Genomic DNA, 26,636 nt, shown 5'->3' with positions numbered 1-26,636 from the left:
CGTTTATGCCTGCAAATGAAATTAAGGTGAACATTCGAGTTTTAACCCTCTGCTGTTACTAGTATCCGCAAGTTAAAAGGTTGATTTGAAAGACAAAACTTGGGAAACTTTTCCAAAAATTAGTTGAATTTTGCAGTTTTTGTTGTATTATCGCCTGAAGCATTTACGAGACGGCGTGTGGTGTGTGTAGGTTGCGGTTAAACGACATTATGCGGGTGATTAACGCGCTGCGAGGTACGCCAGAGGAACAAGGTGTTTAAAAGGACGCGTATTTTCGAGACAAGACAACAAATTTTAGCTCATAAGTTTCAGATTCAAGAAAAAAGATTAACGCCTCCAGCGGTTGCGTTTGAAGTACTGATTTAAAATTGGTTTCCTTCATTGTTTGTGAAACTTTGCAAGACAGTTATGCTGACTGAGAATATATTACAAACACCAATTAAACATTATGTTGCAAATGTGCTGTGCTAGCTGTTGTTTCGACTAATAGGTTGAAGAATAGCATAAGGTTTACAAATATGTATTGTTGTTCAGCCAGGAAGACTTGTTTCGATAGATAAGTATGAGAATAGCCCTTGTACCCTCTACTGCCCTTGCTGGTGGTTTATTTCTGTGCCTGTTGGTTTCTACCATTTCTGCGTTGACGGGTGAGTTTTGATGGTGGTTTGAAGTTTACCTGCTGTTGTATATAAAGCTTCACGAACTTAGTTGTTAGTAGCTTTGGCCCGACTCCCAGTTTTCAAACCGCTACACAAAAAGTACCGCGACCCGATACTTTAGTGACTGCATGAAAATCTTTTTATCGCTATAAAATATTGGTAATTTTCTTGTCGGGACTAGTCTAGGTCGCTGCAAAATTGAAATAAAAAATCATCTATTTCTTTTTTGATATCATATTCCTTCCTCCACAACAACAAATGTATGGTGTATTACTGGCCACGTTTAGATGTTGTTATGCAGGTCTGCATGAATGACTCCAAAGCCGTGTTTAATGTCCGTTGCAATGCCCAGTAACGGCCTAAATTAGACCAATGGCGACCTCAGTTTAGGCGCAATAAAGTAACAACGTAGAGATGCTTTATCTGACACGTAAACCACGTTTGCTTGATAACCCGTCATAACAAATTACTTAAAAACTAAACTGTCGTTAAAATTGCTGATCGTTCTTGAGTCACGTCTAATATGGGCTTAAAGAAGAGGAAACATTCCAATCAGACAAACAAACTGAGCCAAGAGGCGTTTTGCAAAATATTGCGGCAGAAACTACAGGCTAAACCATGTTTCACCTGTATATAAAAGGTATCGATAGCCTAACCAACGAAGTATCGGACGAGTAGCCTACAGAAACCGCACAAGGCATCAGGTATCGACGCCGATACAGTGTTATCGAACCCATAATAGTTTTTAGCAAAGAAATTGTGAAGGATGGGCAAGCATCTTCCCACAAAGTCTTACATACCTTTGTGAGTTTATGACGGCAAATTTAATGCAAGACACCAAATTATGCTTTGCAGAGAATAAGGCCTGAAGCAAAATAAGACATTTAAAATAGGTCGCACAGTGGAAAACTTAGCCCTGATGTATCAAATTTCTGGTATTTGAGTGTTTATTATCGAGACGATGTTAACTTGGTAATTTAGGAAGTTCTGTCTTTACACAATGGGATAGCCGTTGCGAGATATACCTGAGGGTTGCTGTAGAGTTGTAGGGTATGCTGAATTATTTGCTCGTTGAAATGTGTTTACTTCTCGAATTCAATCCTGCTTACACATTTTCCGACAATAAATTACAACGCGCTTGCTATACCAGTTATAAAGTTAAGTGTATAATGGCAGGTTTGTTCTTGATCGTGCTACTTTTCAAGACCATGTCTAGTGACCTATCCTAGTTTACATTTCTTTCGTGTGAAATAAATTACTATAGGGAACGAATGTCCCAAAGAAACTTCAATAAAGATGTTTTCACTAAATATAAGCTCCCTAGTACTTTTGTTTATACCGCGCTACTTTTTAAGTATCCAATTCCTAAACTTCACTAAAGTAACTATTTATTTCAGGGAAAGAATGTCCCCAAAGAAACGTTACAGCCGCGCGGGCAGTTGGACGGATTCGATGCCACAGAAGTTGCACAGGACCAGAAGACACTTCATGTAAACGTAACAAAGTGTGTTTGTGCGCTCATGAATGCGGGTATTCTTGCATCAACAAAGGTTCGTTTGTTCTCGCTTCCTGTGGAGATAACTTGACTTGATGTTAGCTGGCGTAACAGCCCGAGTATGAAAACTAATCTTAAATTGAAGTTTTCTGTTGACTTGCCTGTTTAATCAGTTTTCCAAACCACGAAATGTTTGGATGTTAAATTTCGACCATATTCAATCATTAAACGGATTTCGGTAGCTTGTAAAAGGTGTAAGGCCTGCCTAAGAAAAATGATTTTACAACAAGAGATAAACAGGTCAACCAGCTTTATGCTGTAAAATGAGATTTCAAAACCACACATTGTGTCCTTCACATATTTTTGGATGTCAAATTTCGACCATATCCGTTCATCACCGAGATTTTAGCTATCAGTATAGTAGTCTACATAGATAATTTGGAAATTGCCTTATTTACAATGCAAGTTGGCGTATCTGTTTGTTGATTAAGTCATGTAGTTTTATCTGTATAAAAACAACAGTGAAATACAATATAGACACTAAAATATGTGGAAAACGTTCCAAAATGTAAAGCAGACACCCTACAAGATAACAATATCATTAATTGTAGCCAACATAATGTAAACTAACCTTAAACTTAAAATTTTTCCAGAAAACTATTGTGGTTACCCACCGTCTCTTCCCAATGTTGAATACATGAAAATCGAGAGACCTTGGGTGAACGAAACTCGATTGCCTGTGTTGTTCCCTCCCTATCATTTCGATGATGTTGTTGTGTACGTGTGTAAACCCGGTTTCGAAATATCTACCAAGAAAATGCCTATGTGTCATGGAAGGAAGAAATGGACGGTTGGATTGACCCAATGCCTGCGTAAGAATAACAAATAGTTTCACGAATACTGTATACAATCTATTCATATATGTATAGTATCATGTAGCACAAACTCTTGCTAAAAGTTACGAGTCAAATAGGCCACTTTGTGCATTAATTGGGGCAGTGACCAAAACTAAAGCAAAAAAATCCACATAGCAATTTGTTTCTTGCCGTGCGAGCGGTGTTTCTGCGGTACAAGCCACCACGGAATTTTTTTTTCGGCAGGTTCGTGCGAAGACAAAAATGGTGCAAAGGTCCGGGCGTTTAACCTGCAATGTGGTCAGACATGCACGACAGACGATGATTGCATGAATAACAAAACCTGTTTGTGCGACGGAGCGTGTGGAAGAAGTTGCGTTGATCCAGGTAAAACAAAGTTTTTGTGTGTCAGAAGTGCCTTAAACTGCAGAGGAGCCGGTTCCACCATGGAAACCAAGATGGTGTCGGCTCAATGTTACAAAAATATCGAGTCAACCGGTATAAATTAACCATACCGTTATAATGCACTTTGGTACGTCTGGAAAGCATCAATTATATCCATACACCAACAAAATGTGGCCTTAACAAATATGAAACTTTAAACTGTACCAAGGGACTCAAAAGAGTTATTTTTAAAAGAAAAATATCATTTTTCCCATTTAAAGTGCAATTTTCTGTTAGTTACAAACTAGTTATCTTTATAGTAATTTTGAATATTTCAAAAGTGAGAATTGATGCGTAGGTCACACGGGCTGATTTATGAAGTTTGTTATAACAGTTTCACTCATTATATCGTGTTTACACGATCAGGGTTTTTTAAGGTTTGGTTTGGGTGACCGCTAAGTAGTTTTAAGAGACCGCAAGTGTTTCATTTAAACACCAAAAAATAGCCATATTTGCTTATTTGGGAAACCGCTGGAGAAATTTGGGGGACCGTAACACCTTAAAAAACACTGTACACAACCGTAAACAAAATTTGTAGCATGCCAAATTGTCACACTTTCTATAAAACATCAAAAATTTCGAGAGATTGCTCGAAGAAATCCGCTAAAACAGTTCGGTTGTGTACGAAAAACGTTCAACTCCAACCGCAGGCGCTGTACACTGGCATGCACCTAACTTGGTCACTCACCTACACTTGCCTAAAGCAGATTTTTGCAGATATCGACTGTGGTGACGCGCCACCAGCAGCCAACGCGACAATTGAATACACTGGGGAAAAGTTTCAGAAAGTGGCTCACTACATTTGCGACGAGGAGTTTTATCTTCATTCTGGTTCTGTGTCGAGGAAATGCACCGGGGGTGGAACGTACGATGGTTCACTGGCACAGTGCAGAAGTATGTGATGGGTTGTGTTTGTGTTTGTGTTTGTGTTTTAAAAGCATAAAAACAAATATTTGACAAAAACACACACTTTAACATGTACCCTAAACATTTTTTGCCCAGTGGGCCACGACTCATTGGTAGGCGCAAAAGCAGTTTGTTGCCGGTCACAGACCAAGACAAAGTTATGAAAATTTCCATTTTATTATGGTGGGCCAAGACATTTTTCAGCATGTTTTCTGGAAAAAAAAGATTGAACGTGCACTAAACGTATACCTGGGTTTTTGGTTTTGGACACAGAAATTGGGGACCAGAATGAAATCCGTTAATATTAGTTTCAGTACGTAGTTCCTATTACTGCATTATAGCCTAAATGTCGGCGAAACAATTTTTCTGGCGTGTGAAACCAGACTAACCAAGTAATAAATGTTCCAGGGGTGGTTTGTGGCGATCCACAGCCTGCTATTGGAGCCACAGGAGGCGAGATAGAGAATTATCGAGCAGGGCCGTATTACGTTGGACATAACTTTACCTTCCGATGTCCACCGTCGTTTCGGATGCTCGGAGAGGAAGTGAGGACTTGTTTGAGCAACGGACGTTGGAGCGGAATCCCAACTGTGTGCGATTCTGTCGGTGAGTTGTTTGAGGATATAACATAATCCAAGTAAGGATGTTTGATCTAATAACCTTTGTACGTATAGGACACCTGCAACAATAAATATCGTTTATAACTGCTAGCACGACCCGTTGGTGTTGGAATAATCTCGTGGTACAGATAGAAGATCTAAAGTAAACTAAATAAAGAGATTGCTTTGCTGTGTTGGAATATAAATATAGATTTAAAGAATAGTTTTTAGCAACTGTTGTTAATCTGTAGTAATTGGTAGAATAACGATTTCAAGTTATTTTGTCATAATCTGATGGGGTTTCCACATACAAGCTTTCTGGTACAGTCAAACTTCGATACTATGCCACCCTTTGGGACCGAGAGAAAGTGGCATAGTATCGAGGGTGGCATAATACCGAGGGTCGGTTGTAAAAATAGCCTTGTGACGTGACAATGTACTGTAGTGCCACGTTGTGTTGTACGATTGTAATTTATTACAGTATATAGTATACGGTACAGTATAATTTATTACAAAAAACGGATAGATCGTGCATAGAACAAACAAGATCTGTTAGTTTTGTCGTGACACAAGCACGGAACGGCGTTTACATAACTCGCTGCAAAGCCGTGAAACCTCTTAACATGACCACGTTTGTTTACTCAAAGATTTGTTTTTCATTTTTTCTCTGTTTTATCATGAGCTTAAACCGAAAATTGTCAGAAGGACCAACTTTTAATCCGCAACCAGACTGTTAATACAGTAATACTATCCTCTCATGTGTCATAGTATCAAGGGTAAGGGGTGGCATAGTAAATATATTTTCTATTGAATTTAGTTGGTGACGATCAAAAGTGGTATAGTAGCGAGGGTGGCATAATATCAAGGTGGCATAGTATCGAAGTTTGACTGTAGTTGTTTTTAGCTAGGTTTGTTTTTGATTCCAAGTATTTGGGTTGGACATCAAAACAACGTATCTGCAAATAGGGGGAAATAATTCTTCATGTCCAATTGGAGTCAAATTTCGAAACTGTTAAGTTAAAGCAAGTTCCATCCTGGATAATAAAAGCAAATGTACACCAAAAAGGTTAATCGCTTTCGGGTACGAAATCATAGATTTCAAATGAAAATCTATTACAGATGATATCGATGATCGCTGCCCAAACCCTGGTATTCCGGTAAACGGATTCATTATGAACGGTTACAATTTTGGTTTCGGACAAATTGTGCAGTTCGGTTGCCATAGCGGGTTTGCTATGGTTGGGGAACAAAGACAGGAATGTCTATTTTACAGACAGTGGAGTGGAGACGGTGCGCCGATATGTGTGGGTAAGTGGCACTTCATACTATAGTTTAGGAGTTAGTTTCAAGGGACACGAAATATCAAACCAGGTCTGATTTTGTACAACGTATTAGACCAGAAAGTTACATTTACCAAGATGGTGTTACAAAGAATGCAGTCGAGTTTGAAGTCAGACTCGAATCAAGCTTGTTTTACTTAAACTTAAGGCCGATTCTGATTTAAAAAGTCCGACCCGACTTACAACACTTAAAGAGGTAAAGCAGAGATTTTTCAACAGGAGGTGAATCTACCACCATGGGCAATTTTTTAGCCAAACTTTCAAATCAATATTAGTTATGGGGGATGAGGAAGTTAACAATAAACTTGGGGATAATTAAATCAAGCCAAAATACAAGAACAGTTGAAAACCTCTGTAACTAAGAAAATTCAAATTGTTTCAGGGGCTAAATAAACAAATAGTACTACCCGATAACAGGACACACTATCCTGTTACAGATCCACGCTACAGTGACAGATCAATGGATGTAATAGCGAAGTTACAACGTAGAACAGCGAGCATCAAGTCAAGACTTCGGCCACGATCAGATCTTGGGAGACACATCAGTGCCGGTCACCAGGGAGGGCACGAGATCTACTTTTTTGTTGATGTTTCGCAGAGCGTCACTTCAAATGAACCAGAACTCAATTCTTCACTCACCTTCTGCATTAAACTCATTGACAGGGTAGGAGATATGTTCATTGTTTTATGAGGGTCCCAACCCAAATTCCATCAAGTTCTAACTTTTGGACTTGTTGTTTCGGCTTATGAGTCAAGCGCCCAAATTAATCCACGACATCTTCACTTGGCAGTAGTGACCATAGGTCTTTTGTAAAATAGGTAGGGTGAACACTCTTATCCAACAATACAACCTAATATGTTCTGGGGGCGATTGAAGCAGTGTAGAAAAGGGATAAGGAGCACTGTATGTGGCTCTATAACCATTGGAGATAAAAAAAAAATGCTCCGGGGCAACGCTTTATTACATATTCAAACCCCATGTTGATGGTGAGAGCATCGCAATTACAACGACACTTGAAAAAAATCAAGATAATCATAGTCTTTGCAAACTAACTTTAACGATATTTCCTTCACATAATAGTAACCATTTGATAAAAAGCAAAAAGCCGCTTGTCTGTAACACACGCTGATATCTTTACATAACTCATTTTCAAATTCATTGATCCTTTTAAATTCCGCAAGAGTGTTAAAAGTAACTTATTTGCCAGCGAAACCGTACTTACACCAACGATATTGTGCAGCTTTCAGCAAATGCTACTGGCACAATCAGATATGGCCTCACATTGTTCGCTTCCAACGTAAAAGTGTTGGTGGATCCAGGCAAAGTGTTTGAAACCGCCAAAGAGCTGAAGAAGAAGATCAGAAGCATTGTTCCAGACAGAAGTAAGTGCCGAACGTTTTGTAAGCTGCTTTCAACGATAGATCTTATAGAACTTAAATACAAACGAAAGGTTCTAAAATGTAGCCCAGTATTCGTACTGTAGAATAGTTTTTTGTCATAGGGAATGGTGTAGTGGTGGGCCTTATTACCTACATGAACCTCTTGATGTTTTGCTCAAAAAAAGACTACTAAAAAAGAGTACAGTGCAAAGTCAAGTTCAACGTTGGCAATTTTATATTGGTTTAGGTGGTATAGTCCTAAAGAAGTCACACTTTTTTAAAACAACGAAAGCCAAATTGGTGTAGTTGATTTGTGTTGCTCCCTTTTTTGTCAAGCTAACTGAGACTTAGGTTTTCCTACCAATTGCCACAATCACACGTTTTAGAACTTTTAATAAAAGGCAGCTGCACAAAAGAGAAAACTACGTACATGATTTTGTGGCTTTGTGGTCAAGTGAAACTGATAAATGTGTCGTGCAGATAAACTTACTAAGGAGTTGGGAGGGGCAACAGCAACATACAAAGCACTGCAGAGTCTCGACAAACAACTGGCTTTGTCCTTCGATCGTAGCAGACGAAACAACGACAGTGATATGGAGAGACATTTCATTTTCGTAACAGATGGTATAAGATTGAAGCAAAATAATCTTATCAATAATAGTGGGGCTGTGGAAGCACACTATTTTGAATTTGATAACTTTGAACCAATTGTTAAGGGAAACTTGCATGTAAAACTTATACCAAAATCTGGCCACGTGGAACTATAAGTAAAATCCTAAATTTAATCATCTTTGTTCCATATAACCCATTTTACTATCGGTTTCAGGACGTCATACAGAAGGTCCTTCCCCTGTTAGTTTTATTCACAACATTATTCTTCAGTACAACGACTCGGTTGAGTATCAGCTTCTCATAAAGTTTAAGTAGAAATTCCTCTCTAAATTTACGCAATCCTCTGTAACTAGGCACACTTGGAATTCTACAGTGTAACATCGTGTAAGGATTGCCAGAGTGCCCATACCGATGCTTACAAAGAACTACTTGGACTTGCCAATGGAAAACAGGAAAATTTCATACGCATCACCGATTTCTACTCAATCAACAACCGCCTTGACACCATAACCGACGCACGAATAGGTGGGAAAACTAGATTTCAATACTGCTGTGCTTAACCGAGTATTGCTCATACAGAAGTTTTATTGTAAATAACCGATGTTTCGACGTCCTATACAAGACACCTTCAATAGGACACTACTCGGTTATACATTATGCCTGGCAGCAATAGCTTATTTACTGCAGTGCTTGTTCGGCTAAAAGTCCAGCATAAAAACATAATGTTTAAAAAATGCCGTTACATAATAATTACATTTTACAAAACAAAACAGTGCAAAACTACTGCTTAAAAACACAAAATTATGTGGAAATAAACTGCTCTCTCAACATCTCGCCATTCATGCCGCTAACGCAAAAAAAGTAGTGTGTAGCCAAAATGTTATCAGTTATCACGCTTTGCAATGCCATGGACCCAAAAACAATTTGAGTGTACCATGGAAACAACGAAATAGTTGTGAATTTATGCAAAGATTCAATTTCAAAACTTAAGGCACCAAAAGAGATTTGGTAAAACGGCTAAATGGCTTCTGTATAGCCGAGTATTGCTCATCCTGGAGTTTTTATTGTAAACAATCGACGTTTCTACGTCCTACACAAGACGCCTTCAGGAAAATGGCAGACATGGCTGCTGGATGAGCAATATTCGGTTGTACATTATGCCTGACAACAATAGCCTTTTTCATGGCTTCTGTATAGATTACAGCGTTTGCGGTAAAACCGGGGATACGTCATCAATACGTCAGCAAGCACGACGTCATATTGGCAGATTACTTAATGGGATGAGGGCTGCGGATCAATCTTGGACGTGGCAAGTTTTAATCACCAAGTATGGGAATAACTTGGCATTGGTGAGTGGAAACCAAGTTTGCCACTTATGGCAGCGTTTTTGGATTCTTAATGCTCTTGACCAACTATAGTTGCGTATATTCAGCTTAAACACTTAGACAACTTAAATAAGCCCATACATGCCAATACCGTACTGTTAAGGTTGTGGTTATTCATTGATTTGTCAAAAAACAGCAACATTTGGGGTCAGGTGGGGTAAAACAAACTGACCATGAAAAATGCGTCTCACATGTGGGCATTGCAAAAACGCCAAAAAGTGTAAATCTCCCCGAATATTTAGGTATGTCTTAATGTTAACCGTGATTAAAAGTACATGCTAGAGATATTGCCAGCAACAATTGTGTGTTAAACAAACTTATAATGTCATCATTTTGCCATCTGCTGGGCCTCGCAGCTAAAACAACATTAATATAAGATATCTTTCGCATTTCCCTCAAACCCAAACTTAAAGAGTTGTAATGTTTATGATATGTTCTCAACTACACGTTTGATCGCCTTCCAATCTCAAAAATAACAAGTTGCAGCCTCTTGCGTTGTTTACATGATTTTCAACTAATATACCTATTTCCTGTAGACTTACGGAGACACCCAAGTGGTAGGAGGCGGTTCGCTTATAAACGACAAGTGGGTATTAACGGCTGCCCACGTTGCAAAGCCCAAACAGAAAAGTGTTAATGGGATTCTTCTCACATTTGGTAAGCTTTTATTTTTTTATTTAACCTACAATGGTTTGTAACCTACGTTGTGTTTCATCGTTGAGGTACCATAAGCCCACTCGTATTGTCAATAAAATATTTGACTGTAACGTTTTTAAAACCGGGGTGCAGACATTTGAATTTTCTCTCCTGGTAATTTTATGTCCATTGTGTAATTATTGTCGTTGAATGTTGTTCACCAATGTTTCTCTTTAGTTCGTCAAACTAAACAACTTAAACAGATACTTCATCAAAAATGTTGGAAAATACTGGTGGAAGCTAATTTACAAGCCACTGCTTTTGCTACTTGTAGGAATGTTTAGTCGACCGACACGGAACACCAACGAACTTCCACCAGCTGTGAAAGTCTTCACTGCATCGAAAATTTACGTCCCCAAAGAATATAACAGAGATTTCCACTACGACGTTGCATTGGTAAGCATATACATGGATCAGTATATTGTGGGCATGTGAAAAAAACATGCTTACGTGACAACACTACATTTGTCACTTGAAGCGATTACCAAGTGCTAAATTTTGGGAGTTCTTGTAAGCCCATAGACTTGAGGAACTTATAAAAAGGGGTTAGACCACAAAAAAATTGGGAAACTCAGATTAAAAGAAATGCCGTAAGTGTACCTTGGTTAGGAATTGGGCTTGGATAAAAGAGAAAAGAGTAGAGTATAGCGCATAGTTGATTAATATTTTATAAGCACTACTTATGCTTTATCAATTTTGGTCTGATGTATATCCGCTAAAGTTCTAACCCAAACCAATTAACAAAAACAAAATATAAAGTAAATACCCATAACTTACACTCTGCAGATACGGTTGAAAGATGAACTGGAGTTCGATTCTATAAACGCCGAGTGGACTCCCACTGGCGTGACGGGAAGCATCAGATTTACCGCACAAGTCCGGCCTGTCTGTTTACCGTGTATGCCTGGAAACTGTTTAGGGCAACTTTTAAAGAAGAGTGGAGTTTTAACTGGGAATGAAACAAACGATGAAAGGTGTCAAATTGAAGGTGAGTCAGATGGTTTAATGTTTTTGACCAACATAGCTTTTTTGGCTTGGCTGAGTTCTTAACCAAACGCTATACCATCATCCTACTAGTTTGCAGGTATGGTTTTGGTTTGTCTACTTACTAACCAACTACCAATAAACGTAGGATCACGTAATAAAACCTATAGGGTTTCAAGTCAAACTGGACTGGCTTAATTTTCTGTTTAGTTGGAAGGCTACTTGCACGGTTCTGTGTACAAAATTTGACTTTTAAAATGATATCATGTAAAAGAAAAAAAAAGTCTTGTGATGGAAGATTGGATTTGAGCTAATGATAAGATAAATTATATTCTCTATACATGGTGGTTTTAAAGCTTATAAATTGTAGTATAAATCTTGCGTTCGTGGCTGTTTAAACAGGAGATTGGTTGATGGAAAAAGACAAACCAGACAATAACAAACGAGTTCTGGCGGTAGTTACTGGATTTGGCCACGTGGACCCACGAGATAGTGGTAGCCCACCGCCAATTCCATCACCAGTGTTGAAACAAGGCCTGATTAGGATAAGGACTGACAAACAGTAAGTCGGCTTGCAGATTTAACGCGAATTTTGTTGAAACGAAAAGCATTCGTCACCACAAAAACACATGGTTACAACCCCACGGTGTATAAGACTGTAGACACCTTTTTAAACGTGTAAACTAATTTGTAATCGAAAATCGAAAAAATCTGTTGCAGTAATAATCAGCTTTAAAAAACCTGGTTTACCTTTCATTTTCAGCTGCAATAATTCCGCCAAAATTATTCCCTGGGGAGGTTTCAAAATTCCCTTCACAAAGACGATGTCGTGCGCCACTAGCGGCGAACAGAACAACATTGTAGATTCGTGCCAGGGCGACAGCGGAGGTCCTGTGTCGAGAGAGGTAAGGTGAAACATGATGTATCAAATACGTGCATTGGTTTGCACTGGTTCTAAATCAAGTGGCAATAATTTGATGTTTTGTAGTTTCGTTTTTTTGCAGAAGGCAAAATTATTAAATAAGTTGAAATCCTAATAATACGGCTAGAATCCTTGTTCTCACATTTAAAACTATAAGCAGTGGCCCTTGGGTACTAAATTTGAAGATGTATTTATTCACATAAAGGAGCGACGCTGTTAGTGTTGTATCAATAGAAAACGGCTTCTAATAGCGATGTATCGGCTTAATTTGGGTGAAGTCGTACGCGCTTGACATAAAAACATTAGTTTTTCTACAACAGTGTGGTCCAACTTTATTTTGTTGCGGCCATTTAAAATCGTTAACTCCAGTGGCGGCTCGTGCCTAAAATTTGTGGGGGTGCTGCTCAAAATTTTAGCCTTTATTGAACATATATAACTTGGCAATATATAGAAAACCTACATTTATAGTTTTCTAGCCATTGTTTTGTGTAGAAAAACAAGTAATACAAATCTTAATTAGAAACTCCATTGTGACGTAATTTTTGTTACGCAATAATGTACACGAGTGTAAATAGCAGACGGCATCATTTGTGTATTTTGTTTACTTGCACAGCGACGGCTAAACTGTTTAGCCTAAACACCATAACATGCAGTGATAATGTGGAACAAAAACACACGTGACAGAGACTCGAAACTAAGCGGTTGTAAATACGGTAAAACACAACAAGAATATAGAAAAAAAAGTAATGATTCGAAAAAGGTCGAAGTATTTCAGTTCGACAACATTTAAAAAAACGGTCATATTTCATTTAAGTTACCTTATGGTCACAGTCAGCGTTTTCAACATATTATATGACCTTCACAGATTATAATTGTCACACAAAAAACTAGCCATACAGCTGTTTATTGGTATCATAACTGACAAATTTAACAACCACTTTACATTTGTGTCAGAACTTGTTTATTTTAACATCTTTTTTTGAATTTTTGTGTACAGACTATTATTTGTCTTTCAGATTTTTAACTGCTATAATTGCTGCTTTATTTGCTGGCAAATAGCTTATAATTGCTTTTTTAAGTGCAAAACTCCTTGAAGCTTTAAAATTTACAACACCCTCACTTAAATTTAAACCATATTATTAAACCTTGTGCTTCCTTTTTACAACCAAAATGAATCATAAAGTTATAGTATGGGCATTATAATTGATAGCTTCTTCCTTGATTCCAAATGACAACTGAGAAACTGTTTTTCTATTTAGTAGTACTAGCACTGCAGGTGCAAGTCTTTTGGAAATAATGGTGTTCCTGACAAAGGTTTGCATCCAAACTGTTTTGCCTTTGAAAGACTCATGGAAACAGCAAAAAGGATTTTTCATCCTAGTAATTTCACTTGTCAAAACATCATCTAGATTATTTTCAAAGTAATCATGAACATCAGATCTACAGAAACATTTTCATTTCAGTAACTAGTATTTCTTTGTCAACAATAGGATGTGCTTGGTGGTCACTACTATCTTGTCTGTAGAATGTTCATTCTTAAGACACACTTCCTGTGAAGCAATTTAGCAGCTACTGTTTAGACAAACAGTACATGTCCATTATATCAATACTCATCTTTTTCATCATGTCCACGTAAGCGAGTTTCAAAGCTTCCACAGAACAAAATGCAGTCTATTATTTTGGAAAAAATTTCACGATTTTTTTCCACTTTTTTGTTGTGTTCAATAATTGAAAGTCTATATACGCCTCACTAAGTTTTTCCTTAATATTTACAGTTCCCAAAAGTGAAACATCATTGTCCACATGCTTCTTTGACTTCTCATGTTTTTCTGCTTTCTCACCTATTTTGGCTACATTTGTAAAACCATCTTTTGTCCAGCATTTTTCATCACCTCCAAACAGCAAAAATGGAACAGAACAGTGCATTTTTAACTTCACAACCACGAAGCCATCTTTTTCTTTTGATACCATTCAGAATTAAAACTGCGTATATATTTCTTGTTGTGGCTCATTCCTGGATGACAAAGTTGAATATCAGGCGTTGGACGCCCTATTTTCTTTATACTTACCTTTTCAGCACTTGATAACTGCGAAATCTTAAGTTGCTGAAGCTCACTTACAGTCACCGAATTAGAATCTTGAAAAGCCATGATTAACCTTTCAATCAAAAACTGTAAAAATGATTAAAAAAGAATAACTGTCGTACTATACTCATTGTCGAACCTGATGGTACACGTGATTTGCTTTGGCACACAATAAACGCGGAACAGACAACTACTTCCGGGTGCCCAGGTCACACGCTACGTGATTGGTGGAGCTGCGCGAGCCGCAGCACCCTGGCTCCTATTTCGCCCAGCATGTAGCTTTTCAAAGTGCGCATGCGCAGAACCGCAAAACGTCATGAAACGTCACGAAACGTCAGAAAACTGGAGCTGCAGTTCCAGCATAGATATACATTAGTGTTTCCGAAAAAAAATTTTTTTAATGAAAAAAAAGGTGATTACGGCGGAAATTATGCTTATTATATATTGATAAGGAATAAAAAAATAAAAATAATGAAAGTTATTTGTAATATTATGGTAGGTTTATTAAGTAAAAATATCTAGGGGGTGCTGCAGCTCCGCAGCACCCTAGCACGAGCCGCCCCTGGTTAACTCACTACGCGGGCCAAGGTTTACATTTTTGCAGGAAAAGCTTTTTTCTGGGTCAAACTCTAGGGTAACTATACACCTTTTTCATCTATAGATAAGTAAGTAGAAGCTGTCAAAAACATTCAGTTTCCACTCACGCGCAAAAATGCCCCCGAACGGTTTGTTGAAGCAGAACCCTTTATTACATAACAATGCCTTGTCATGCGTCACAATAGAAGATTTTGCAGTATGTAGTGTGTGTTAATCCTCACACTTTGAAAACATTGAATTATTGAAAACAAAACTTATAGTTGTCATTGAAATATTGGGACTTTCGCGGGCCAACAAAATTATCTCGCGGGCCACAATTGGCCCGCGGGCCTGCAGTTGGACCACGCTGTTCTACAAGGCAAACAGCGGTGCTACACAACAGGATAATTGTGTTTCATTATCATTTTAGTTTTGTGGCATTTAAGGTTGTTAAGACAGATTCGACCACCACTGAATGTACTGTTAACGCAGGTGTTCGACGACAGAACCAAAAAGAGTTGCTGGGTTCAGATTGGCATTGTGAGCTGGGGTTGGGGATGCGGTCAGATGCTTCAACAAGGCGGAATAATGCTTCAAGTTCCCGGTTACCACACAAAAGTATCAGCCGTCATGTCCTGGGTTAACGAAACAATGGCTACCGAGGAGTAACTGAATATGACTGATGTTACGTTTAATTGTAAATACCACGTAATAAACTTACGCTCTTGCAAATGTGTTTTGCTTCAACCTTGTAAAACTCGATAGATTCAGGTGTATTTAAGCAGTTTTGTTTTTGTGTACCTATGAAGTGGGGTTGCACATTATCGTGTTTTCTCGTCGAAATGCGGTAATTCTTCGAAAGTCCCAGTAGAACTCCATAGATTGAAGCTCTATGAAGAATTGAATCTAATTAAAACGATTCAATGAACTTGCAACGAGGCAGGCAGCTCGACAGCTGGCTTATTATGCAACCGGGAAATAAATTAATCAAGTATTCAAACAAACACAGTTTCTTCTGAGGCAAACTTAAAACATAAGATCGACGAAACACGTTAGAAAGTGCCAAATATGTTAATTTTTGCAGTTTTTGTTATAGTATCGCCTGGAGCACATGACGGCTTGTGTTGTGTGCAGGCTGCGGTTAAGAGAGCGACAATATGCGAGTGGGTAACGCGCTGCAAGTTATTCGATGGCAGTTGCGTATTTTCGAGACAAGGTAACAAATTTTAGCTGATGAGTTTCAGATTAAAAAAAAAGTTCTGCGCCTCCAGCGGTTGCGCTTGAAGTACTGAATTAAAGTTGGTTTCTTGCATTGTTGTATAAAACTTTGCAAAACATTTATGATGACTGAGAATGTATTGCAATCACCAATAAAGAATTATTCTTGAAAATGTGCTGTACTAGCTGTTCTTAGCAAACTGCAAACCTTTCAAGTAATAGGTTGATTTTTAAAAGAGTAGCATAAAGTTTTTGAAAATATTTTGTTTCTCAGGCAGGAAGACTTGTTTCGATAGATAAGTATGGGAATTGCTTTAGCACCCTCTACTGCGCTTGCTGGTGTTTTACTTCTGTGCCTTTTGGTCTCCACCAGTTATGCCCTAACGGGTGAGTTTAGATGATGGTTTGGTGTTTACCTGTTGTTGTGTACAAAGCTTCACAAACCAAGTTTTTAGAGGAAGAAACTGTGAAGGACCAGTAAAGAAATTTTACATTTTCAACTGTCACATACTTTTACGAGTTTTCGATAAGGCAAACCCCAGTTCAGGGAATAAATGTCCAAAAAACGTCAATATGAATGTGTTCACTTCCTGTCAGTTTTGTTTGTACTAATGATGTACTGAAGTTTCGATTGTCCGAAACATTCCTGTTTTCTAATGTTAAGGTTTCGGCCCAAGTGCAGTTAATGTAAAAGCTATTAATATCGCCCAGTGTGAAACACCATGTATCGCAAAAATAAGAGTCACGTTGTCTGTAAAACATTGTAACTTTAGTAAATCTTACGCATTGAGAAAGTGATTTTGGTGTGTCATTCACTTACACAACAGAACAAGATTTAGTTGAAAACATCAATCAGAAAGGTAATTTTAGATTCGGCCTCCCGGCTGAAATTATGGTCCAAACTCTTTGAGGCGGGTTCGGTGCAATACTGGTTTATACCGCTCTACTTTTTAAGCATCCTACTCCGCATTTTACTTTCGTCAAGTAACTATTCATTTCAGGAAACGAATGTCCTCAAAGAAACGTCACAGCCGCGCGGGCAGTTGGACGAGTTCGGTGCCACAGAAGTTGCACAGGACCGGAAGACACTTCATGTAAACGCAATAAAGTGTGTTTGTGCGCTCATGAATGCGGGTATTCTTGCATCAACAAAGGTTTGTTTGTTCCCTCTGCATGCGAATATACCTTGACTTAGATGTTAGCAGGTGTAACAGCCTGAATGTGTATACTAATTTTGTATTAAAGCTTTCTGTTGACCTGTTGAATAAATGCGTCAAATACAAGTATAAGCTCGGAAATTGTGAAAAAAGTTTCAGATTCTGGGAAAATTGTTGCAAGCAGACGCCTTATAACATTCCAAAAAATATCAATAAATATAATCTACATGATGTAAAATAAAATTTCATCTTAAATTTTGCCAGAAAACTATTGTGGCTACCCACCATCTCTTCCCAATGTTGAATACATAAAAATCGAGAGACCTTGGGTAATAGGACATCGATTGCCTGTGTTGGCTCCTCCCTACTACTTTAATGATGTTGCTGTGTACGTTTGTAAACCCGGTTTCAAAATATCCACCAAGAAAATGCCGATGTGCCACGGAAGAAAGAATTGGACGGTTGGATTGACCCAATGCCTGCGTAAGAATAACAAATAGTTCCATGATTTTGTATATAGTGTATATAATGCAGCACTTATAACAGCACGAACTCTTGTTTAGGGTAGAGACGGGATTCTTGCCAAATTAAATAAGATTTTTGCTAAACGTCTAATGAGCTCCAGTAAAACAGGCCACCTGTGTACATTATATGCTGGTTAAGTCATTCCAAACTTATCTGATAATTTCAAACCTAGAATTGCAGCCGTGCGAGCGGTGTTTCTAGCAAGCGTACAAGCCATCATGAATTTTTTTTCCGCAGGTTCGTGCGAAGACAAAAATGGTGCGAAGGTCCGGGCGTTTAACCTGCAATGTGGTCAGATATGCACGACAGACGATGATTGCATAAATAACAAAACCTGTTTATGCGACGGAGCGTGTGGAAAAAGCTGCGTTGATCCAGGTAAAAACTGACAAGTTTTGTGTCAGAATTGCTTTGAAAAAGAGTTAAAACGTCAAACTAAACAAATATAAGTAAGCTGTAGACATTGTACATTGTTTTGGTACGTCTGGAAAGAATCAAATATCCATACCTTCACGAAATGTGGCTTTATCAAATACGAAAATATATTAACCTGTACAAAAATACTCAAAAAATACTATAAGAGGGACATGCGACCAGTTCGAGTTTGTTATCAATTTTTTTTCGTTCTAAAATGTCAGTTTTTGTCTAATTATAAAAAGATAATTATCTTTTGATTATTTTTGGATATTTGAAATAGATCCGTCGACCGAAAGACCGTAGCACGGGCCGATTCAAGTAGTTTGTTAAGACACTTTTTACTTATTGTAACTTGTTTAGTATTTTATTTACTGGCACGTGAAAGATTGTAAGAAATTTTTTAACCAGTTTCGAACTTTCAAAGCACCCGAAGAAAACGTTCAAATCTGACCTCAAGTGCCACATCGGCCTTGTCATGCACCTAACTTGAGGCATTTTCGGTTTCACAAAGTCACTCACATACACTCGCCTAAAACATGTATTTGCCTGAAGCTAAAACTTGGCGTTTGCAGATATCGACTGTGGTGACGCGCCACCAGTAGCCAACGCGACAATTGAATACACTGGGGAAAAGTTTCAACGAGTGGCTCACTATATTTGCGACGAGGAGTTTTATCTTCATTCTGGTTCTGTGTCGAGGAAATGCACTGGTGGGGGAACGTTCGACGGTTCACTGGCGCAGTGCAGAAGTGTGTGATGAGTTGTGTTTAAAACAATAAGCAATAGCTTGATCAGAGACCTATAAATATATGCCCTAAACTAGAGTTTTTTAACCAATGGGCCATGACTCATTGGAAGCTCAATAACAGTTTTTTTTAACCGGCCACTGAGCAAGGCAAAATTCTTACAATTTAAATTTTATTATGGTTCGATTTTATAATTAATAACTGGCTGATTGCGTTCATTAAGGCTAAAAAGTTTTTCTGGGCCACGTAACAAAAGGCTAAAGAGCACAAAATATTCACCAAGAAAATGCCACTAAGGTGCACTAAAAGAATATCTACATTTGTGGTTTGGATACTTGGAAACATTGCGAAACAGCTAAAAATGCATTCAGCTGTTTCAGCACGTAGTTTAAATTACCGCAATGTCAGGAGTTAAAATAAGACTAACAAAGCAATAAATGTTCCAGGGGTGGTTTGTGGCAACCCGCTCCCTGCTATTGGAGCTACAGGAGGCGACATCATAAACTATCGACCAGGGCCGTATTACGTTGGACATAACTTTACCTTCCGATGTCAGCCATCGTTTCGGATGCTTGGAGATAAAGTGCGAATTTGTTTGAGCAACGGACGTTGGAGTGGAATCCCAACTGTGTGCGATTCTGTCGGTAAGTTGATAAAGAATAAGACGACCGTATTGGGATGTTTGGAGTAATCCCATTGTATGAATAGAACACCTGAGTTAAATAAAAATATTTTTTAGTTTAGACATCAAAACAAATGCGTGAGTTTAGACATCAAAACAAAAACAAATGCGTATAAGCAAATGCGTGAAAACTAATTTGTCTGCAAAAATCACGATACAAAAAACTTATATGATTCAAGTTTCGCAAAGTTTCAGTTTTGTTGTAATAGAAAAAAGATGATTTCGAACAGAAAGTTATTACAGATGACATCGATGATCGCTGCCCGAACCCTGGTATTCCGGTAAACGGATTCATTATTAATGGTTCCAATTTTAATTTCGGACAAGTTGTGGAGTTTGTTTGTCATAGAGGGTTTGCTATGGTTGGGGAACAAAGACAGGAATGTCTATTTTACAGACAGTGGAGTGGAGACGGTGCACCGAGATGCGTAGGTAAGTGACACTTCATACTAGTTTAAGAGTTCGGAGTTGCAAGGGAGCCTAAAACTCCACCCATTTAGATATTTTTGCAATGTATTTGGCCCGAAAGTTTAATTTACCAACGTTACAACAAATTGTGGCTAAGCCTGAATCCAGGCTCGAATAAATCCTGTTTCACTTAAACTTAAGCCCGAACCTAACTGAAAAAGTCTATTCGGAGGTAAATCCACTATAATGGGCAAACTTAAAATGCTTTATGAGTCAAGTTTGTAACCACTATTATTAGTTAAAGGAAATAAAATAGATAAACAAACTTAGGGGTAATTGTTTACTTCAAATCGTGCCAAAAAACAACACAGTTAAAAACTCGGGGTACAAAAATACTGCAACCCGATATCTGGTCACTTTGTTACAGATCTACGCTACAGCAACATATCAATCAATGAAACAACGAAGTTACAACATAGAACTGCGACCATCGAGTCAAGATTTCGGCCGCCATCAGATCTTGGAAGGCAGATCAGCGCCGGTCACCCGGGAGGACACGAGATCTACTTTATCGTGGATGTTTCGCAGAACGTCACTTCAAATGAACCAGAACTCAATTCTTCACTCACATTCTGCATTAAACTTATTGACAGGGTAAGAACTAAGAAGCTTATCCTTTGTTTCATGGGATTCGAAATCATGACCCGAAAAAGTTTTATTCTGGCCTGAATTGTTTCTGCAAACGGGGCGAGTCCAAAACCTCCCAACCTGAGCTTTTCGTGAAATAGGGTCACACTACTAATCAAACAATGAATCAGATTATGTTTATTATTTTGGGGACATACGGTATTCGTATGAGAACTTAATTTGCCGAACAAGTCGTATTTGTATCCTTACACGAAAGATATTGTGCAGCTTTCAGCAAATGCTACTGGCACAATCAGATATGGCCTCACATTGTTTGCTTCCAACGTGAAAGTATTGGTGGACCCAGGCAAAGTGTTTGTAACTGCAGACGAGATGAAGAACAAGATCAGAAGCATTTTTCCAAACAGACGTAAGTGCCGGAACGTTTTTAAACTACTCCAAACAATATTCAGACCTGTCAAAACGCGATGGAAAACTGTTTAAAAGACTATACAGGACCCTAAAGCGAGAAGAATTATTTTTACAAGACCTTAATGCAAAGCCAAGTTTGCTAAAGACAAATGGGTTGCTTTGAAATTGTTTCGTGCAGATAAACTTACCAAGGAGCTAGGAGTGGCAACAGCAACATACAAAGCCCTTTGGAGTATCGGATACCAACTGTTAAATTCCTACAAACGAAGCAGGCGGCATTTGATTTTCGTAACAAACGGTAAGGGTGGGCTAAAAAAGTATATTTAAATCATTACGTGCAAAATCACTTTAGTGCAAAATAAGCCTCTGAGCAAATTTAGGCGTGGAGGCTATTTTAAACTTTTTACCAAATGTAAGTTGAAATTTTGCCGTTAAATCTTATACCAAAATCAACCGGTAAAAAAATCTAAACAATAAAATCTCAGATTTGGTGCAGGTCCGTTACATATGCGCTGGTTTAATTCTGCCGTGAATAATGTTTATATTTTCACTTTATTTTTGATTTGACAATTTTAGAATTCGAAACCTTTACACCCCGAATGTCCTGTGTATAGTTGGATGGTAATGCATGAGTGGGCCTAATACTAATTTGATTTTAAAATCGGTTTCAGGGCGTCACACAGAAGGACCAGATCCTCTTTTTTTCATTCAAAAAATTGTTTTAACGTTCAACCAATCGGTAAGTATCAGTTCCTTGCAAATCTGTCATAGAAACTCCCTTTTTAATCTTATGCATTACTTGGTTGGAGTAGTTATCACTACCGCCTTGTTCGCAAGGATTGCTGCAATCAAGTGGAACCCGATAAAACGTGATTCTACAGACTTGCAATAAAAACAGGCAGTTATCTCGATAGCGGACTCTTTGTGAGCATAACGCATTTAGGCGTTGCCCGCCTACCAAGAATAAAAATGAACAGACAAACAAAAGAATGCTCTGTTGTTAGGCACACTTAGAATTCTACAGTGTAACATCGTGCGAATATTGTCGGAGTGCCCATACCGATGCTTACAAGGAGCTGCTTGGACTTGCCAATGGAAAACAGGAAAATTTCATACGCATCACCGATTTCTACTCAATCAACAACCGCCTTGACACCATAACCGACGCACGAATAGGTGGAAAAACTATATTTCAATACCGCGGTGTTTGTTTAATTAAACCTCAGCACAAAAAATGTGCAAAAAAAGAACCCATAATGATATCACTGGAGATGTACCGAATTTTCGGCCTGCCGAATTTATTCGGCCAAATCGGTTATTTTTGCAAAGATTCGGTTTCGGGCTTTTAAGAACAAAAATTTAAAGCATTAAACGTGCATTTTCTGCTTAGTAACGTACCACACAATCTGGTAGGTAAACTTATGTTTTCATTTATTCGGCCGAATTTGTTCGACAAAGCTGCCGAATATTCGGTTTCGACCGAGCCGAAATTTAGCTGATTCGGTTATCACGCAAGTTTTTGCTTCAAAACGTTATCACGCAAGTTATCACGCATGTTTTTGCTTCAAAACGTCAGGCACCAAAAACAATTTGTTAAAACGGCCAAATGGCTTCTGTATAGATTACAGCGTTTGCGGTAAAACCGGGGATACGTCATCAATACGTCAGCAAGCACAACGTCATATTGGCAGAGTGCTTAATGGGATGAGGGCTGCGGATCAATCTTGGACGTGGCAAGTTTTAATCACGAGATATGGGAATAACTTGGGATCGGTGAGTGGAAGTTATTCATGACAAATTATGTCCGGGTTTTTCCAATGTCTTGACCGACTTATGAAGTCACGTATGCTCAACATTCCATTAGGTAACTTAAAGAAGCCCATAAGGCTATTGTTAACCTTTTTAGTGACTGATCACAATAAATGTTGAACAGCAACAAATTTTAAATTGCTAGTAGTTTTTTTTCTCTCATAAAGAGTTAAATGTAAGTACCGTACTGCTGTGGTATATTTATTGCCATGTTAAATAAAACATTACCATTCGGCGTCAGTTAGGTTAAAAATATCTTTCCGCATTTACGATAGTCACCAGTGTTAACCATAATTTGAAGCACATGATAGAGACATCTTCGGGGACTTGCTTTTCAGTATTTTTTAGTGCAACTAAATTAGAGCAGTACAAAAACGTGAAACGAAGAATTCCAATTGGAAATCCAATCATTTTCAGTTACTTGTGTGGGCCTACAGTAAACAAACACTCATTTAGGAATGTATTGTGTTTCCCCACCACCCAATGAGTGCTGTTTATAATATACTATTACCTTCAAACAACTTGGCATACTATTCCGCCTTTAAACCACGTTACAGCTCCTGTGTACATGGTTTCAATGATTAAACCTGTTTTCTGTAGACTTACGGAGACACCCAAGTGGCAGGAGGCGGTTCACTTATAAACGACAAGTGGGTTTTGACGGCTGCTCATGTTGTAAAGCACAGTCAGAAAAGTGTTGATGCAATTCTTCTCACATTTGGTAAGCTTTTGTTTCTTACGTATAACCAATGGTTTATAGCCTACATTGTGTTACTATTACTGCAATGAGATACCATGAGCACACTGAACGCATTGTCGATCAAATATGTGACTATCATGTATGCTATTCATGGAAACTTTGTATTTTGAAAGCTTGGTGAAGCAAATAAATTGTTGTTTTTTTATTCTTAAAAATAACTGCTTTTTGAAATGCAATAATAAAAACTACATGCTGATAAAACGGTAATATATCGCCGGTAAGTTAAAACCGGGGTGTATACGTTTGAATTTTTAAGTTTAGTAATGCTTTATTAATTATGTATCCATCATTAAAAAAATCTATCTTTGATTCGTCGAATAAAATAACTAAACATCTATTTCATCCAAGGTTGGTTGTATAGCATTCCCGGAAATGCTTGTAGATTAGCTGCTGAGCGGTGTAAAGTCTTAATGCCTCACTGTATGTTTCTTGCAGGAATGTTTAGTCGACCGACAAGGAGCACCAACGAACTTCCACCAGCTGTAAAAGTCTTCACTGCATCGAAAATTTACATCCCCGAGGAATATAGCAGAGATTACCACTACGACGTTGCATTGGTAAGCATATAAGTGGATCACTCTATTGTGGGTATATGCTTACGTGATAACACTACATTCGTCACTTAAAACAATTTTTAATACGTTATTAATTTTGGGTGTTCGTGTAAGTCCACAGACGATGAATTTAAAAAAAAAATGGTTAGAAACTACAAAAGTTTTTGGAAACTCAGAATAAAAGAAATAAGTGTACCTTGGTTAGGAATTGGGCTTGGATAAAAGGGCAGAGTACAGCGCATAGTTGGATAATGTTTTTATAAGCACTATAGTACTTCCGCTTTTAGGATTTTGGTCCATATCCGCTAAAGTTCTAAACTAAACCAATTTAAAATCCTAACATATAAAGTACATACCCATAACCGACACTTTACAGATAAGGTTAAAACAAGAACTTGAGTTTAACTCTATAAACGCCGAATGGGTTCCCACTGGCGTGACTGGGAGCATTAGATTCACCGCACAAGTCCGACCCGTTTGTTTACCGTGTATGCCTGGAAACTGTGTAGGAGAACTTTTAAAGAAGATTGGAGTTTTAACTGGGAATGAAACACACGAGGAAAGGTGTCAAATTGAAGGTGAGTCAGATGATTCGATGTTTCGTCCAATACAGCTATTTTAATTGGTCTGAGTTTTGATCAAAAACGCTATTATAATGCAAAGTAACATCATCCTTTAACTTAGTAGTTTGCACATTTGGTATTGGTTTGTTGTATTACTAACTACTACCAATAAACGTAGGGTTATAGTAAGCACGCCAAAACTACAAGGGTTTCGAATCAACCCACGATGTTTGCTGGTTAATTTAAAGCCTTCATTCAGATTCTTGTGTACACGTGTTCAATTTTAAAAATATTGTAAGAAAACATACAAAATTCTTGTGCTATGAACATTTGATTTACTGATAATATCTCAATAGATGGTTCATCGGTTTCAAAGATAGAAACCGGTGTAAATCTTGCTTTCGTGTTTTTAAAACAGGAGATTGGTTAATGGAAAAAAACAAAACAGACAAACGAATTTTGGCGGTAGTTACCGGATTTGGCCACGTGGACCCACTAGAAAGTGGTGGTGGTCCACCTCCAGTTCCATCACCAGTGTTGAAACAAGGTCTGGTCAGAATAAGAACTGACAAACAGTAAGTCTGCTTGCAGCTACATTTTTTGTACACGTGTATGAGTAACGTTTAAAAACTTTCTCCTGTTTTGAGATGAATTTTAACGGTATGGAAGTGAAGGTTAAGATGAGCATAAATTAATCACTGTGATCAGCGTTCATGAAGGCCAGCAGTTACGGAACACTCATTTCTAAATCATAGTACGCTAGGCCGATTTAAGGCGTCATACCGAATAACCCGGTCACCAAGCATTCCCATATGGCAAGGCGTAGGCTATAGAAGTGTTATATATTAACTTAGGCTGAACAAGGCAATCATTAAATGGAACTTTGTTGGAACGTAGAAGATTTGTATGCACAAAAACACATGGCAACATCCCCACTATAAATCTTACTGTATTGTAGACTGTAGACACCTTTTTAAACGTGTAAACAGTTTTGCAATTACAAATTATGATGCAGTTACAATCAACTCATAAAAACCTGGTTTACCTTGTATTTTCAGCTGCGACGACTTCGCCAAAATCATTCCCTGGGGAGGTTTCAAAATTCCCTTCACGCGGACGATGTCGTGCGCCACTAGCGGCGAAAGAAACATTGTAGATTCGTGTCAGGGCGACAGCGGAGGTCCTGTATCGAGAGAGGTAAGTTAAAACAAAATAAATCAAATATGTGCGAGATGAGGAAATCCCAAAGAACCAGTAGGTATTACCTATACATATTCCCTACAACCAAAAAACTTTTATTTGTCGTTTTTATTTTATTTGTAACTTTGTAAACAAACTTTGAGTACTTGAATTTTTTTTTATTTCGGATGAGGCCAGTTATCGTTTTTTTTCATATGTCAAGAAATATAAGCAGTGGACCCTAATGCTTCCAGGTACCTTATTTAATGATTTAGTTTGCGTTGCCGACGCTGTTTGCGTTGTATTAATTCAAATCGATTGTTATCACTTAAGAACACTGCACAAGGTCATAAAATCAGTGCAGACTCAACCACCACTGAATGTATATACAGGTGTTCGACGACAAAACAAAAACGAGTTGCTGGGTTCAGATTGGTATTGTGACCTGGGGTTGGGGATGCGGTCAGATGCTTCAACAAGGCGGAATAATGGTACAAGTTCCCAGTTACCACACAAAAGTGTCAGCCGTCATGTCCTGGGTTAACGAGACAATGGCTACCGAGGAATAACTGAAGCTGACTGATGCTATGTAAACTGCAAATAATAAGTAATAAACTTACGCT

The 26,636-nt window shown here is 38.2% G+C and overlaps 2 protein-coding genes across 2 annotated transcripts in view; one reads left to right on the top strand and one right to left on the bottom strand.

The window, feature by feature from the left end:
• The first annotated feature begins 1,828 nt into the window (after positions 1-1,828).
• Positions 1,829-26,635, top strand: LOC145205615 (uncharacterized). The gene is made up of 38 exons (XM_080078348.1): positions 1,829-1,835; positions 2,057-2,209; positions 2,808-3,026; positions 3,255-3,395; positions 4,170-4,350; positions 4,455-4,515; positions 4,742-4,964; positions 6,077-6,265; positions 6,735-6,961; positions 7,539-7,680; positions 8,158-8,301; positions 8,504-8,571; positions 8,643-8,814; positions 9,487-9,638; positions 10,211-10,331; positions 10,645-10,766; positions 11,157-11,358; positions 11,757-11,916; positions 12,118-12,259; positions 15,429-15,601; positions 17,140-17,288; positions 17,576-17,794; positions 18,074-18,214; positions 18,826-19,002; positions 19,446-19,643; positions 19,925-20,113; positions 20,481-20,743; positions 21,005-21,146; positions 21,327-21,446; positions 21,820-21,887; positions 22,153-22,324; positions 22,770-22,921; positions 23,558-23,678; positions 24,153-24,274; positions 24,615-24,849; positions 25,253-25,410; positions 25,885-26,031; positions 26,406-26,635. Exons 1-38 carry the CDS (start codon positions 1,829-1,831, stop codon positions 26,580-26,582), a joined length of 5,949 nt encoding a protein of 1,982 aa, XP_079934474.1. The 3' UTR covers positions 26,583-26,635.
• The window catches only part of LOC145204840 (sodium channel protein type 3 subunit alpha-like), a 96,113-nt gene continuing 95,475 nt past the window's right edge, over positions 25,999-26,636 (bottom strand). Inside the window, exon 42 of the mRNA XM_080077437.1 lies at positions 25,999-26,017. The gene's annotated coding sequence lies outside the window, so the exon portion shown is untranslated. The remainder of the gene's footprint in view (positions 26,018-26,636) is intronic.

This window comes from Phallusia mammillata, chromosome 8 (genome assembly GCF_965637545.1).
Source record: "Phallusia mammillata chromosome 8, kaPhaMamm4.hap1.1, whole genome shotgun sequence".
In the NCBI taxonomy this organism is placed as follows: domain Eukaryota; kingdom Metazoa; phylum Chordata; class Ascidiacea; order Phlebobranchia; family Ascidiidae; genus Phallusia; species Phallusia mammillata.
This window is presented reverse-complemented; position numbering and strand designations above follow the sequence as displayed.

Excerpts from the sequence above, each read along its gene's own strand:
- LOC145205615 (XM_080078348.1), top strand. Across the intron at positions 6,266-6,734 it reads CGGTGCGCCGATATGTGTGG|ATCCACGCTACAGTGACAGA; the intron begins GTAAGTGGCACT and ends ATCCTGTTACAG. Across the intron at positions 24,275-24,614 it reads ACCACTACGACGTTGCATTG|ATAAAGTACATACCCATAAC; the intron begins GTAAGCATATAA and ends AAATCCTAACAT.